The sequence below is a fragment of the Pipistrellus kuhlii genome, unplaced genomic scaffold (genome assembly GCF_014108245.1).
Source record: "Pipistrellus kuhlii isolate mPipKuh1 unplaced genomic scaffold, mPipKuh1.p scaffold_m20_p_2, whole genome shotgun sequence".
In the NCBI taxonomy this organism is placed as follows: domain Eukaryota; kingdom Metazoa; phylum Chordata; class Mammalia; order Chiroptera; family Vespertilionidae; genus Pipistrellus; species Pipistrellus kuhlii.
The window spans coordinates 181,101,750-181,117,005 of NW_023425515.1; the positions used below are offsets into that span (position 1 = coordinate 181,101,750).

The following is a 15,256-nucleotide window of genomic DNA, read 5'->3' on the forward strand; positions in this document are numbered from 1 at the left end:
AGAGAGGGAGAGAGAAAGAGAGAGAGACAGAGAACGAGAGAGAGAGAGAGAGAGAGAGAGAGAGAGAGAGAGAGAGAGAGAGAGAGAAAAGGGGGGGGGGGAGAAGAGAAGAGAGAAAAGAGAAACATTGATTGGCTGCCTGCTGTATGCACCCTAACCAGAGAACAAACCTGCAACCGAGGTGTGTGCACTGTGAATGGAACCCGCAGCCTCTCCTCACAAGGAGGACACTGGAACCAGCTGAGCCCGGCCAGGCCAGGGCAGTGCTGTCTCCATTTTACAGGTAATAAAAGTGAGGCCCCGAGAGAACAAACTTGCCCAAGGTCACTGGCGAGTTCGGAGTAGGGCAAGGACTTGGCTGTGTGCTCCCAAGATGGAGTGGGTGTCTCCCCACTCTGCCTGGTCCAAGTCTTTGCACACCTGAGGAGTGAACAATATCTCCAGTTAATGGCCATTTACTGAGGGCCTACTATGTGCAGGGGTCCCTCACCCTCTGGTGCTCCCCCTTCGGGGAGATGGACACTGACACTAGGGAGCATTTGTGGGCGTGTTAATACAGCTCAACGAAGTGCTGGGGTTGGGCAGATCCAGAGACGCTGCCCAAGGACGGGCTTTAGGTGGGCACCTGAGTAAGGCAGGGGTGCAGGGGTGACGAACCCCCTCTCCCCACAGCACACAGGAGGATGGGGACGGCCAGACTGGCTCCAGCAGCAGTGAAGGGGGGCTGGGGTGTGTGGGCTTTCCTGAGCTCTAGCTGGGAACCGGTCCTGCTCCTGCTACAACCGGCTCCCTCCGGACCAAGCCAACAGGAAGGCCCAGGCTCCAGAGCTGGGGGTTCAAGGCCGCCGCCGGCGGGAGCCGCTCAGTGAGAGCTTCCGCGGTGCCCGGGCTGAGCCTGGGACTCGGGCCTCCGTTTCCCCATCTGCACCGCGACCGCAGGAGTGACCCTTCCGCCTCCGCGCGCAACAAGTGGACGCGGAGGGAGGGGGGTGGAGAAGAGGAGAGGGAGGACGGTGGGGGGAGGGGAGGGAGAGGGGGCGGAGTGAGCTGGCAGTCGCCCAGGCCTCGGCGGACGGAGGCCGGGCGGAGGCCGAGGCCCCGCTGCTCCGGCCGCCGGCCTCCTCCGGCTCGGGGTGGGGCCGCCCCTTTATCTGCGCGCTCGGCCCGGACGCCTCCCGCTCCCTCCGCCCGCCCAGGTACCGGCCCGGGGCGCGGGGCGCGGGGCGCGGGGCCGAGTGTGAGCTGCGGGCGGGGGTCCCGGGGAGGGCGAGGGGCAGGGCCGCCCGGGAAGCCGCCGAGGGCTCCCTGCGGGGCGGGGGCGGCAGGAGGCGGGAGGGCAGCAGCGCGGGGACCGGGCGGAGGGGCGGCCGGAGGCGCTGCTTCCTCCGGGGGAACCCGGGGGCCGGCCGGGCGGGAGGGTGTCAGCGGGGAAAGTGCGGGCTCCGCGGGGCGGGGAGCGGTTTGCTCCCGCGGAGCCTGAGCCGCTGGCGATGGGAAGCCCCGGTGTGAGGAGCGTGTGTGTGTGTGTGTGTGTGTGTGTGTGTGTGTGTGTGTGTGTGTGTTTGCGGGGGGACTCCCGCACCCAGGGCGGGAGGGGAAGATGGGCTCACACCGCCCTCAGGGTTCGCCTGGAGCCCGCAGGCTTGGGGACCAGAAGTTTCCGGCCCGATGGCCCGGCCAGGCCCAGCGGGGAGTGTGAGTTGGATGGATTCTCGGGGCCTGGCTGCACCTGGGGGTGGGGTGGGGGTGGGGGTGGCCCTGACGCTTTCTGAGGGGTGTCGAGGGGCTTGGGGCGCCTCTGGGCCCGTGGGGAAGGACTGCCCCTCCGGCTCCGTCCCCTGCGCGGGGGCTTCTGGCTGTCAGCGGTGGAACCCGGGCTGATTCTGTCTCTGCCGAGAGGCTGTACCAGCTTACCCTCCCTCTCTGGCTCTGCTTTCCTTCAGGCTCTTCCCTGTGCTCAGAGCTCCAGAATTCCCTGAAGTTATTTATTTAAAAATTATATATATTTGATTTTTTTACAGAGAGGATGGGAGGACAGAGAGTTAGAAACATCAGTGAGAGAGAAACATCCATCAGCTGCCTCCTGCACACGCCCTTGACCGGAATAGGACCTGGGACCCTTGAGTCCGCAGGCAGCTCTATCTACCGAGCCAAACCGGCCAGGGCTCCCTGAAGTTATTTCTTTCATTCTGATTACTTTGTTCAGTACAAACGGAGGCCCAAGTGCAGTTACCAAAAACCAAAAATGGTTTCTGTTCAGTTTGGGAAGATAGTTTCTTTAAAAGTGCTGGGCTGAGTTGGGGAACTGGTTTGCCTTTAGGCGGGTGACCCAGTTGCCGCCAGCCGGGGATGAAGGCTTGGCTGGTATAACCTGTGGCCACCCACGGGCTGCCTGGGAGTTGGCCGCAGAGGAGGGCAGGAGAGCTGGCTCAGAGTCGGATGGACGGGCGGTGACACCGGCTTAGGCTGCAGGTCGAAAGGGTTGTAAACAGCAAGTGACTGTAAATTATTAATGCTGGTGCCTAACCTTATTAACGTTCCGGGCTGTGTCAAACCGTGTCATCCGTGGCAGTGTCCCTCCGAGAGTTCACCTCTGACAGCCCCAGTGTGAATTCAGGTCTGGCCTTCCTGCTATTTGTACGTCATGCGAGTGAACTTTGCTTCCCGTGGCAACATCAGGTGGTCTTTAAGGGAGCGTGCTGAACCATCAGAGCCCAGAAAAGCAGCAATGCCTTTGAACCTTGAATAAGGAAGGGGTTGGGGTGCTTCCTACCCCCAGTCAAAAATCTGCTTATAAACTTTTGATCCCCCCCCAAAAAAAACTTAACGACAAATAGCCTACTGTTGACAGGAAGCTTTACCAATAACATAGATAGTTGATTAGCATGTGTTTTACATGTTATATGTATTATATACTGTATTCTCATAATAACAAGCTAGAGAAACAAAATGTTATTAAGAAAAGGAAAATACATGTATGTACTGTAAGGAAAATACATGTATGTACTGTACTTATTTATTTATAAGAAGCCCATGTATAAATGGACCTGCACAGCCAACTGCATTTTACATACCAGGCAAAGAGGAAGTGGGATGATAACCAAATAATATTTATGAATAGCTGTTTTGTTTTGTTTTTAGGTAGGCTATTAAACTCCAAAAGGTTCAGAAATGAATATCCTTAGGCGTTACCCTTCACTGTTAATTAGCTGGGCTATTATTCGAAGAGGGTGGTGGTATTTTAACTGCTTTGTTCATGTGGAAGCTTCAGGCCTGGCACACAAATGCTGGTATGTCTCAGGGACCGAAGGGCCCTTTGAAGTTCCTGGTGAAGTCACTCTCCTTGACATTTGGAGAGAAAGAGCCCAGAGGGGAATGGACTAGTCCAAGATCACACAGGGACCGTGTGGCCGAGCCGGGAGCAGCACCCAACAGAAACGGGAGCCGAGGCTGTGCCAGAGCCAACACCCAGCAGCCGGGACTGTTTTGCTCTCTTGCTTTTGCAAGAGCCCTGAGGTGGCTAATTGTTAGTCTCTGGTTATAAAGGAGGAAAGCAGGCTCAGAGAGGCAAGTCGCACAGCTGCTAAGCTCCAGTCTTGAAACGCAATTTTCACGTGAAAATGGGGGCCTGGCTTCTGAACTAGTCCGCTCAGGTGAGTGGTGGATGCCCTCCCTCGGGCAGCGGTGCTCCCTGGCGCCAGCTGGGTGGCTTCTGTCCGGGCTGGGTTTGCCGAGGCCCTCGGGCATTTGGTTTGTTTGGTTTGCCAGGCAGGCTGCTGTCTGCTTCATTCACCATATGCTCCAGCCCTGGCAGTGGTCCTTGTGCCTGGCGTGAAGCAGGCACCGAGTAAAACCGGTGGGATGGGTGTAAGCTGGTGCTCCCCCACTCCAAAGCTCCTTTACGGACCCCTTCCCACAACCCGGTCCTCTGCTTTGCCCCCAGGGGCCTTAAGGAGCCCTTTGATGGTATATCTGGTGGGGAGACCCCAAGGAACAGAGGGTGGTGAGCCTTGGTTGGGGATCAAGGCGGGAAGATGGACCTTCAGTTTAGGAAAAGGGGAATGGGAATCGGGAGGGCTGGGGAGGTGGGAGGGGAGAGGTAGAAGGAGCTGCTCAGACTGACAGGAACTGCACTAGGGCCCCGAGATTTCAGTTCTGAGGCTCTGCCAACCTGAAAGCCTCCCAAACTTGTAAGACATGCCCAGCCAGGCCACATGCCTTTGGATTCCCTGCCAGCACGGTTTCCCTCCTTGGCTCTCTGCCCTACTTGTTCAGGGATGGGGCCGTGAGGCTGCGGGGCTGCGGGCTGCAGCCCTTCCCTGGGGCCACACTTCCCAGCCTCCCCTCCTGGGCCTGTGGGCCACGTGTAAGTCTTCAGGCCTCTGTGAATCCGGAGGGGTTCCTCTATAGCAGTGTTTTTCAACCTTTTTTGGGCAAAGGCACACTTGTTTCATGAAAAAAATCACGAGGCACACCACCATTAGAAAATGTTAAAAAATTTAACTCTGTGCCTATATTGACTATATATAAAGTAATTCTCTTGAATAGGAATCAAATAAACACAAAGAAAGTATTTTATAATTACTTTATTATGAAATATTAAGTAAACAAAATAGTGAAAAATTATAAAATTCTTGTCTTGTCTGCACCTACGGCACACCAGGCAACATCTCACGGCACACTAGTGTGCCGCGGAACAGCGGTTGAAAAACGCTGCTCTATAGCACATGTGTCAAACACAAGGCCCGAGGGCCAAATCCGTCCCGCCAGGCCTTGCAATGTGGCCCGCACCGCGCTGTCATCACTGCACTCCGCTGCGTTTCCATCACAATGACAGTTTATGACTGTTCAGTAAACCATTCGGCCCGCGATTTAGGCTGGATTTTAGATTTTGGCCCCTTCTCTGATTGAGTTCGACACCCCTACTCTATAGGGTCTTTGCTGAGAACAATTTATTTAATAAGGTCAGTGTCCCAGAAGTCCAAACTCTAGCCAAATTTCCCTGTCTCTAAGTGCACCCTCAGAGAAAGGTAAACATTTAAAGAGACACAGTTATCTTTCTAAAGGACCCAAATCCAGTGGGACCAGCGATTGAGAGTTAAAAGAGGACTGAGTTTTTTGTTTTATCAATCTTTGCGCAGGGATATTTTTCCATTGATTTTTAGAGAGAGTGGGAGAGAGAGGGAAAGACAGAGCCTGCAACTGCTATTAATAATAATTAATTACTATTACTATTAATAATTAATAACAATAGCAGTTATTTACTGAGTTCCTAAAATGTGCTAAAACTTTGTTCTAATAAATTTAATTTTTCCAGCAACCTACAAGGTAGATATTATAATTGCCATGAGGGAGCTAAGGATCAGAGAAGGTAAATCGCTTGTCTTGGGTCTCACAGTTACTATGTTGTGGAATCAGGAGCCAAACTTGGTTTGTCTGAGTCTGAAGTCCATTCACGAGCCTTTATAGCATCTGCTTTTTACTCCTAACTTCCTTTTATTCTGAACTAGAGTCCCTGTACTTGAAATTGGTGCACTCGGAGTGAGGGGTCCCTCAGCCTGGCCTGCACCCTCTCACCCCCTGAGAGCCCTCAGGGGATGTCCGACTGATGGCTTAGGCCCCCAGCAGTCGGACATCCTTAGCACTGCTGTGGAGACCGGAGAGGCTCCCACCACTGCCACTGTGCTCACCAGCCTGAACCCTGCTTCTGGCTGAGCAGTGCTCCCATTGTGGGAGTGACTGACCACCAGGAGACAGCTCCTGGATTGAGTGTCTGCCCCCTGGTGGTCAGTGTGTGTCATAGCATTCTGCCTTTTGGTCAATTTGCATATTAGCCTTTAATTATATAGGATAAGGGACGAGAGCCAGTCAAGTTGGTCTGATATCCATCAACCAGGTCCTGGACACCTGGTCTCAGCCCAACTTTGCCTGCCTTGCTGAGTGGTCTTGGGTAAGTCACAGCTTTTCAGCCAGCTTTTGGTTTTCTGGGATGTTTCATGCGGAGGTTAGTGATAAGTTTCCTCCTGCAGCTTAGGTCCATCCAGGAGGGCCGAGGTTAGCCTGGATTTGGCCAGTGTGGGAGTGGTGATGGGGGGAGGGGAGAGGAGTGGAGGTTGTTTTTAGCCCCACCCTCTAGTGACATCACACAAGACACCTCCAGTCCCTTGAAACCCCGCCCCTAGTGATCCTGACCTGTGGGAAGTGCCACCCAGTGTTTGGCATCTGGTGAATTTGCCTAGTCCCACAGACGTCATCCACCCCAGACTCTAGAGAAGCCCCTAGGTAAGCAGTGACAGGAGGTCTGGACTAGGTGGGTCCTGGCAGCCTGGTGGGCACGCCTCAGAGATTGCCCTGAGGGAGTACCCCCCTCACCTCCGGCTGAGCTCTGGAGGAGGTAGGGCGGCAGGACCTCTGCCATCTCAGTGTGTGGCCTCTGGGTTCTGTGTGTAGGGCCCACTGTGCCTGGGGGGAGGGGAAGGCTGTGAAGGAGGAGGTGGCTAGGAGCCAGGGCTTCCCTGGTGCAGAGCCAGTGGGTAGCTGCTAACGGGGGGAGACAGGTCCCTGGATGGGAGACAGCTGCTAGAAGCCCAAGAGAATAATGTACAGGAAAGGACTTGGTGGCCCGCTGTAGACCAGTGTTTTCCAAAGTGGTTCTGTGGGATGCAGAGCGGGGTGACAGGAGCGGGGCGGCAGCTGAGTGGCTGAGAGGAGAGCTGGGTCCAGTCCTGGCTCCGCCTCTCTCTGTGTGTCCCTGTGTAACCTAGGGCAAGAAGCTAACCTCTGAGTTTCACTATCCTGAACAACAAAATGGCATACCACTACTTACCTCACAGCCTAGTTATGAGAATTAATTGCAACACTTATCACATTTCAGCTAGCTTTGTAATATTATTAGGATTCGAAATCGCAAGGCGCCACCCACCCTTGAGTCGATCTGCCTCCCTCTTTGGCCCTTGAAGCAGCCGCGGCTGCTGCTGATCAGGCCCTCCCTCCCCCAGGCAGGTGCGGAGGCCCCAGCCCCCCCACCCCTGCCGCTGAGCACGCAACCTCCTCCTGTCCGGCTGACCTATTATGGTGTCTCGGTTAATTAGCATACGTCTCTATTATTTATATTATATATATATTGATTATTCCTGAGAAAGGAATTGTTGGCCACATAAGCTTGGTTCAATAACAGAAGGAAGCAGGCTTCTTTCCTGCAGACTTCTCAGAGCCTTCACTATTCTGCGATGCCTTGGGGAGTTCTACACGTGGGGTAGGGAGCATTTGACTGACCTAAGGGATCACAGAGACCCAGGAACGAGGCCACCGTAGCATGTCAGCCTGCCCTGGTCTTTGCCCTTGTAGTGGGACGGAACCCTGGCTGGATTGGGCAACTCTGGGAAAGTCCTCCCTGCCTCTGGGCTCTTGTTTCCTCACAAAGGAGCCGCAGGAGACGCTTTCAGAGGCCCTTTTGGCTCCCTGAGTTGGGAGGAAAAAGTTGCAGACAATGATGGAGGCCAGATTGCTGAGGTGGTAGCCCACTCTCTTGAGGAGGAGAAGGTCTAATAAGGGTTCCCCAACCAGCAAGGCAGGACAGGGGTTTTCATGTTGGGGATGGCAGTGGTGCCAGATATTAGTCCATCAGCAAGGTCTGCTTCCCAAACCCGTTCTGTTTGGGGAACAGGAAGTGGGAGAGTCCTGGGCTCCCCTGTTTAGCATCTCTCGTGCGGTAGTGACTTCTTTCACACCTGTCTCCCCACTGGACCAGGAAAGGCTCTAGACTAGGGGTGTCGAACTCAATCAGAGAAGGGGCCAAAATCTAAAATCCAGCCTAAATCGCGGGCCAAATGGTTTACTGAACAGTCATAAACTGTCATTGTGATGGAAACGCAGCGGAGTGCAGTGATGACAGCGCGGTGCGGGCCACATTGCAAGGCCTGGCGGGACGGATTTGGCCCTCGGGCCTTGTGTTTGACACATGTGCTCTAGACCAAAGCGGCTCCAGAAGTGTCCTGTGGGAGGAGATTACAGATGCAAATTAGGCTGGGGGGGTGGGGGGGCGAGGACCATTTGCTGGTGGTAGAGACCATGAATGCTCTTCCTGCCCAGGTCTCCTTGCCTCTTGCAGTGCAAGAGGAGTTGTAATAAAATCTGATGCAAATGTAGTAGTGATAAATCTGATGAGTGATGCACAGAAAACTTGGCTGCTGAGTTCAGTAAGCTTGTTGGAAGGAACTTGTTTGATGGAGGGGAGTTGTCTGGCAGGTGCAGGTTTTTTAATAGATGTTGGATTTAGTGAATGAGATGCTGAATTATGAATGATAACCTGACGAAAGGAACTGGTACAGATAAATACTACTAAAAAAACGATAGCATAGCCCTAACCAGTTTGGATCAGTGGAGAGAGCGCTGGCTTGCGGACTGAAGGGTCCCGGATTCGATTCTGGTCAAGGGCATGTACCTTTTTGTGGGCACATCCCCAGTGGGGTGTGTGCAGGAGGCAGCTAATGGATGTTTCTCTCTCATCGATGTTTCTAACTCTCTATTCCTCTCCCTCCCTCTCTGTAATAAATCAATAAAATATTTAACAAAAAAAATGATAGCATATAATTATGAAATGATTAATAGCACTTGCCATCTTATCTTGCAAAGAGCAGTGTAGAGTAATGGTTAAGATTGGAAATAGGGCCGAAACCGGTTTGGCTAAGTGGATAGAGCATCGGTCTGCAGACTGAAAGGTCCCAGGTTTGATTCCGGTCAAGGGCATGTACATTGGTTGCAGGCACATCCCCAGTGGAGGGTGTGCAGGAAGCAGCTGGTCGATGTTTCTCTCTCATTGACATTTCTAGCTCTCTATTCCTCTTCCTTTCTCTCTGTGGAAAAAAAAAAAAAAAAGATTGGAAAGAGGCCTGGCCGGTGTGGCTCAGTGGTTGAGTGTCAACCCATGAACCAGCAGGTCACAGTTCGATTCCTGGTCAAGGCATAAGCCCAGGTTTTGAGCTTGATTCCCCAGTGTGAGGCATGCAGGAGGCAGCCAATCAATGATTCTCTCTCATCGTTAATGTTTCTTTCTCTCCCTCTCCCTTCTTCTGTGAAATCAATACAAATCTATTCAAATGAAAGATTGTAAACAGGATTTAGATTGTACTGCTGCTGCTTCCTAGCTAGGTGGATAACATGGTACTTAACTTCTCTGTGCCTCAGTTTCCTTATCTGAAAAGTGGGATAATATCAACCTCACAGGGTATTATGAAGTGTAAATGAGGCCATTAAAATGCTTAAAACAGTGTCTGGCACATTGCAAGCACAGTGCAAGCATTTGCTATGATTTGTTTTCCTTTCTATAATCTCTACCATATCATGAAGTGCCTGAGGGCAGGGCCCAGATCCTTTTCCTCTTTGCCCTCCCCTGGATCCAGCATGGGACCTGAGGTAGAAGAGCTCAGTATTTGCTGAATGAATGAATGAATGAATGAGTTTTAAATGCTAAATTGTATAACCCATTATAAGTTTCCCACAGGGGAAAGTGGGCAGGGGGCAGTAAGGAGGTCCCCTGGGGGTGGCAGCTCGTGGAGGGAAAGGAAGTTGGTGTGACATTTGGGTTAGATGGGAATTGGGGGTGGGAGCAGGTCATAAAGTCTTGAAGGCTAGATTGAGGGATTAGATTATAATTTATTTTTATTTTTATTTTTGGAATTGGCAGCCATGGCTGGGATCGAAGGGCTGCAGGAGGGAACTCTTGAGGGGGTGTGGCTGTTGGGAAGCCCTGTTTTTCTAAGGATAAAGTTCCTGGAACTTTCAGCAAAAAAAAAAAAAAAAAAAGTGGCTTTTTTGTTGGGTCTCAAAGGATATGAGGTTTTTTTTTTATTTTTATTTTTATTTTTTATTATTTTTTTTATCAGAATGCGGTTAGTTGTTCTTTGACTCAACAAACACTGAGTGTCAGCTACCTGCTATGCACCAGGGGTTCACAAAATAACGAGACAAACTGCCCAGCCTCGATGAGCTCACATTAACAATTTCAACGTCCATGCGAAGTGTTCTGTGGTCAAAGGATACGCATGCGATAGGAACGCAAGTGGAGAGGTCGTCATCTGAGGCTCGGGGGGCCAGGGGAAGTGGGTTCTGAGGGGTGAATATGAGTTTGCCAGATAAGCAAGGTGAGGAAGATATCTCAGGTGGAGGGAACAGCATATGCAAACATACCTGTGTGAAACAGGCCAGGAGGTGGTGAGGCTGTGGCTGGATTTGAATACATTGTAGCTGAGCCATACTAGGCCGGGAATGACAGCGGGGATAGATCCTGGAGGGTTAGTGGGAGACGAAAGGGGCTAAAAATAGAGGCAGCTGCTCTGTTAGCAAGGTCACTGTCACCACCAGGTGTCCACCGACGGCAGCGTAAACACAGGAGGACACATGGGGCTGTTGTGTGGAGCGTGGACTGGAACGGAAGTGGCTGAGGTAGTGAGCCAGACACTGTTCTAGGCCTTTGGGATTCAGGGAGCAGGACCACCACGAATCAGAGCTGAGCCCTCCCTCCGGACGATGCCTCCCTCCTTCTGAAACTCAGCGCAGGATGAGGGGGCGGGCAGGAGGGAGTAGGAACTGGGCATGGGGGTGAAGGCACCAGCTCCTGACTCTGCTCTGGTCCCTCTCCCAGCTCCCTTCCCAGCCCACCGCCATGGCCACCATGGTGGCCCAGAAGCTTAGCCACCTCCTGCCCCGCTTGCGGCAGGCCCGCCAGCAGCCCCAGCCGCCCGGGCAGCCGGAGCCCGTCTTCACCGTGGACCGGGCCAAGGTGCCGCCCCTCTACTGGAAGCCGTACATCTACGTGGGCTACCGGCCGCTGCACCAGACCTGGCGCTTCTACTTCCGCACGCTGTTCCAGCAGCACAACGAGGCGGTGAACGTCTGGACCCACCTGCTGGCCGCCCTGGTGCTGCTGCTGCGGCTGGCCGTCTTCCTGGGCACCGTGGACTTCTGGGGAGACCCCCACGCCCTGCCCCTCTTCATCATCGTCCTCGCCTCCTTCACCTACCTCTCCCTCAGCGCCCTGGCGCACCTCCTGCAGGCCAAGTCCGAGTTCTGGCACTACAGCTTCTTCTTCCTGGACTACGTGGGCGTGGCCGTGTACCAGTTCGGCAGCGCCCTGGCACACTTCTACTACGCCATCGAGCCCGCCTGGCACGCCCAGGTGCAGGCCATCTTCCTGCCCATGGCCGCCTTCCTCGCCTGGCTCTCCTGCACCGGCTCCTGCTACAACAAGTACATCCAGAAGCCCGGCCTGCTGGGCCGCACGTGCCAGGAGGTGCCCTCGGCGCTGGCCTACGCGCTGGACATCAGCCCGGTGGCGCACCGCATCCTGGTGTCCCCCAACCCGGCCACCGATGACCTCGCTCTTCTCTACCACAAGTGCCAGGTGGTCTTCTTCCTGCTGGCCGCGGCTTTCTTCTCGGCCCTCATGCCCGAGCGCTGGTTCCCCGGCAGCTGCCACCTCTTTGGGCAGGGCCACCAGCTCTTCCACGTCTTCCTGGTGTTCTGCACCCTGGCTCAGCTGGAGGCCGTGGCGCTGGACTACGAGGCCCGGCGGCCCATCTACGAGCCGCTGCACACCCGCTGGCCCCACAACTTCTCCGGCCTCTTCCTGCTCACCGTGGGCAGCAGCGTCCTCACCGCGTTCCTCCTGAGCCAGCTGGTGCGGCGCAAGCTCGATCAGAAGACCCAGTGAGGGGAGGTGGCAGCTGGTCGGGAGGGAGGGAGAGTTGGGAGCCCAGGGGTCCGGGCTCGGCTCCATCTAGGGGGAACAAGGCCTGGTAAAGTTGTTTGTGTCTGCACTGCCGTGTCTCTGTGCGCACACCTCAGCTACCAAGGGTGTAGGCACTGGGATTGGCTTGGAGCTCTGGGGTCCGCTCCTGGGCCTGCCCTGACTCCCTGACTTGGGAGAGGGAAAGAGATAAAGATGTGGCTACCCTGGTTCGCCTCCCCACATTGCCTCTCGCTGCAGGTGAGGATGGGGGGTTGAGGGGGTGCCAGCTGGGGCCAGGACTTCCAGGTTATCTAGAGGGGCTGAAGGTGGAATTTAGGCCAGAGTTAGACTTGAGCTGAGAGGCAGAGGAGGCCTCAGCGAATCCCTTGTGTCCGATCTCATTGGTGGGTGGGGAAGGGGCAGGACCAAAGTGTGTGCAGGATCCGACCATTGTCCGAACCCCAGCCCGGAGTTTTGGAGCTTCGGAGTCCCCAAAGGTGAAGACTGTGCTAGGTGCAGGTGGATCCCACCCGGTGCCCCATGTCCCTCAGCCACTGTCCCCTGCAGCGAGCTCACCTCCTAGCGTTGGCCTCCATGTTCCAAACGTCCTGTTCCCAGCTGGTCTCCACTGGTCTCCATGGGGCTCTCCGGACCAGTGTAGGATCAGAGACTTTAACATTGGGATGAACTGTCAGGGTAAGCACCGAGGAGGGAGTAATGGGTGTGGCCTGGGGCCCTCGGGGTTTTGGGTTGGGAAGGGCGAATGGGAGTTTTCGGATGGAGAAGAGGAAAGATGTTCCAGGCAGAGGGGAAAACCTGCACAAAGACCCCGGGGTACGGAAGGCGTTCCGGGGGCTGGAGCGAGGGGTGGTCCGGACTTGGCGATGCCCCGGGTGCAATAAAGTTACTGTGATAACAGCTGCCTCTTTGTTTTCTGCCTCCTGTTCCAGGGAGACCCAGGGGCCTGCGCGTGCTGTGGTTTTGCTTTGTTTGTTTTATCTTTGCCTGAGTGACCTTGGGGCCTTGTGTACTATATGTAAGAACTTTTAAAATTTTTTTGGAAGGGAAGTGGAGGGCAGTTTTATTAGTAAGTAAAATTTAGAAGTGAAAAGGATGTTTTAAAAATATACATCATCCCATTTTATCATTTGACAAAGATTTCATTTTTGGGGCTCGGTCCAGGAGGATTTTATGTCAATTTTTCATGGTATGCTGTATGTTAACTTCTATAATAATGTTTTCTTCAGAGTACACAAGCAGTATATGTACAGAGAAGGAAAATTAGAAAGTATAGGTAAGAAAGTCTCCCAATGCCTAAGAAATATATGACATCTATGAAGGCTGTGGTTAGGAATGGAAGGACAGGGTGGGATGCCATCATTTTTGCATTTCTGAGGCTTCTAGAATTTACAAAGTACTTTCACAACTGTTACTTCACTCGATCTTCTCTAAAATCCACAGTAAGCCACAAAAGGTAGAAATGAAAGCTAGTTCTTGACTCCAAATTTTTAGTTTTCATTTTAACATGTTCTAAATCCTCTCCTATGTGGTTTCATAGTCAAGCTTGGATTTCCTTTCTTTGAATTACAAAAATAACTCATAAACTCCAGGTCATGTTAACCTTTTAAGGATTGGGTCGTGGACCCTAGATTTGGAGCCAGTGGATCTGAGCCTTGACTCCACTCTTCCTTTTTGAAACAAAGAAAACGCTGAACACAGGGCTAGTTATCCTATCTAATAAAAGAGTAATATGCAAATTGATCATCACTCCAACACAACATGGCTTTCCCATGTGGTCAAAGATGGCTGCCTCTATGTGGACAGAAGATGGCCACCACAGATGGCCAGCAGAGGAGGGCAGTTGGGAGGAACCAGGCCTGCAGGGGTGAGCACTTGGGGGGTGACCAGGCCTGCAAGGGAGGGCAGTTAGAGGTGACCAGGCCTATAGGGGAGGGCAGTTAGGGGCAATCAGGCTGGCAGGAGAGCAGTTAGGCATCAATCAGGCTGGCAGGGGAGTGGTTAGGGGGTGATTAGGCTGGCAGGCAGAAGCAGTTAAGGGCAATCTGGAAGGCAGGCATGAGAGCAGTTGGGAGCCAGCAGTTCTAGATTGAGCCTAAATGGGCAGTCAGACATCCCTTGAGGGGTCCCAGATTGGAGAGGGTGCAGGCTGGGCTGAGGGACACACACCCCCGTGCACAAATTTTGTGTACCAAGCCCCTAGTCTACATATATAAAAAGCCAGTGTCTGTGATGACCACAACGACCAAACGACTGGTCACCATGAGGTGCATTGAGCACCTCTCGGTCCCTCCCCCAGCCCACGAGCAGCAGCTCTCATGGCGCAGCGCTGCGCTGCGTGGTGTGGCGGGCAGCTCTTGTGCTGCAAGGCCTGGGGGTCAGGCTTCACAGCCATGGCCACTGGCAGTGGCAGCAGCAGCAGCAGCAGCAGTGGGTGCTGGGGATGGCACCTTCCCTTGATGGACCTGGTTGCCTCCCACAGAGGGAGGCCAGAGGCAGCAGCAGCAACAGGGTGATGGGGGCAGTGCCTCCCCCTGATCTTCCTGGTCGCCTCCTGCAGAGGGAGGCCTGACTGCGGCTCCTGAAGTGGGCCTAAGTCATCAGTAGGACATCCCCTGAGAACTCCCGGACTGTGAGAGGGGGCAGAGGGCTTCCTCCCCACTGCACGAATTTTCTTGCTAATTATCCTATATAATAAGAGAGGAATATACTAATTATCTGTTACGCCCTGAGGCGTAATGACCCACCACATAACCACCTGATCACGGGTCTGCAGGAAGGTGTGGCAGCGAACTACAAGCGGGGCAGGGCAGCAAGCAAGCAGGAGGCCGAGAGCTACAGAAGGAGGCAGGGCAGCAAGCTATTGGGGGTGGGGTGGGGGAGCTACAGGAGGGCAACAATGACCTACTGGCCATGGATTGGTATGCAGGGCTATTAGTCTATTGTATAATCTATAATAATAAAAGGGTAACATGCTAATTAGACTGGACTCCCAGACATCCTTTCTGACAAAGCTGCCTGGAGGGAAGCCAGCCTGGGTCCCGGTGCTGGAGGGAAGCTGGTGTGGGCAGCTGGGGGAAGGAAGGCCTACATTTGTCATGTATCAGGCTTCTAATATTTGTCATAAGGAATCACAACTAACTCAGCAAGAAGAAAAGGCACGTTTTTTTTTTTAAAAAAAATATATATTTTATTGATTTTGTACAGAGAGGAAGGGAGAGAGATACAGAGTTAGAAACATCAATGAGAGAGAGTCATTGATCAGCTGCCTCTTGCACACCCCCTACTGGGGATATGCCGGCAACCAAGGTACATGCCCTTGACCGGAATCGAACCCGGGACCTTTCAGTCCCCAAGCCGACGCTCTATCCATTGAGCCAAACCGGTTTTGGCAGGGCACGTTTCTTTAAAAAAAAATTCTATTTCTTTAGTGATTTCAGATAGGAAGGGAGAGGGAGAGAGAGAAACATCAATGATGAGAGAGAATCATTGATCAGCTGCCTCCCGCAC

General features: G+C 53.4%; 1 protein-coding gene across 5 annotated transcripts; it reads left to right on the plus strand.

The window, feature by feature from the left end:
• The first annotated feature begins 1,071 nt into the window (after positions 1-1,071).
• Positions 1,072-12,646, plus strand: PAQR7 (progestin and adipoQ receptor family member 7). 5 transcript variants are annotated; one of them, XM_036447811.2, is made up of 3 exons: positions 1,104-1,196; positions 5,850-5,950; positions 10,643-12,646. In XM_036447811.2, exon 3 carries the CDS (start codon positions 10,664-10,666, stop codon positions 11,708-11,710), a length of 1,047 nt encoding a protein of 348 aa, XP_036303704.1. In that variant the 5' UTR covers positions 1,104-1,196; positions 5,850-5,950; positions 10,643-10,663; the 3' UTR covers positions 11,711-12,646. The 5 variants fall into 5 exon arrangements, with proteins under 5 accessions (XP_036303706.1, XP_036303704.1, XP_045440967.1 ...); XM_036447812.2 differs by lacking the exon at positions 1,104-1,196 and adding an exon at positions 3,133-3,653; XM_045585010.1 differs by lacking the exon at positions 1,104-1,196 and adding an exon at positions 5,354-5,371.
• Positions 12,647-15,256: the final 2,610 nt, after the last annotated feature.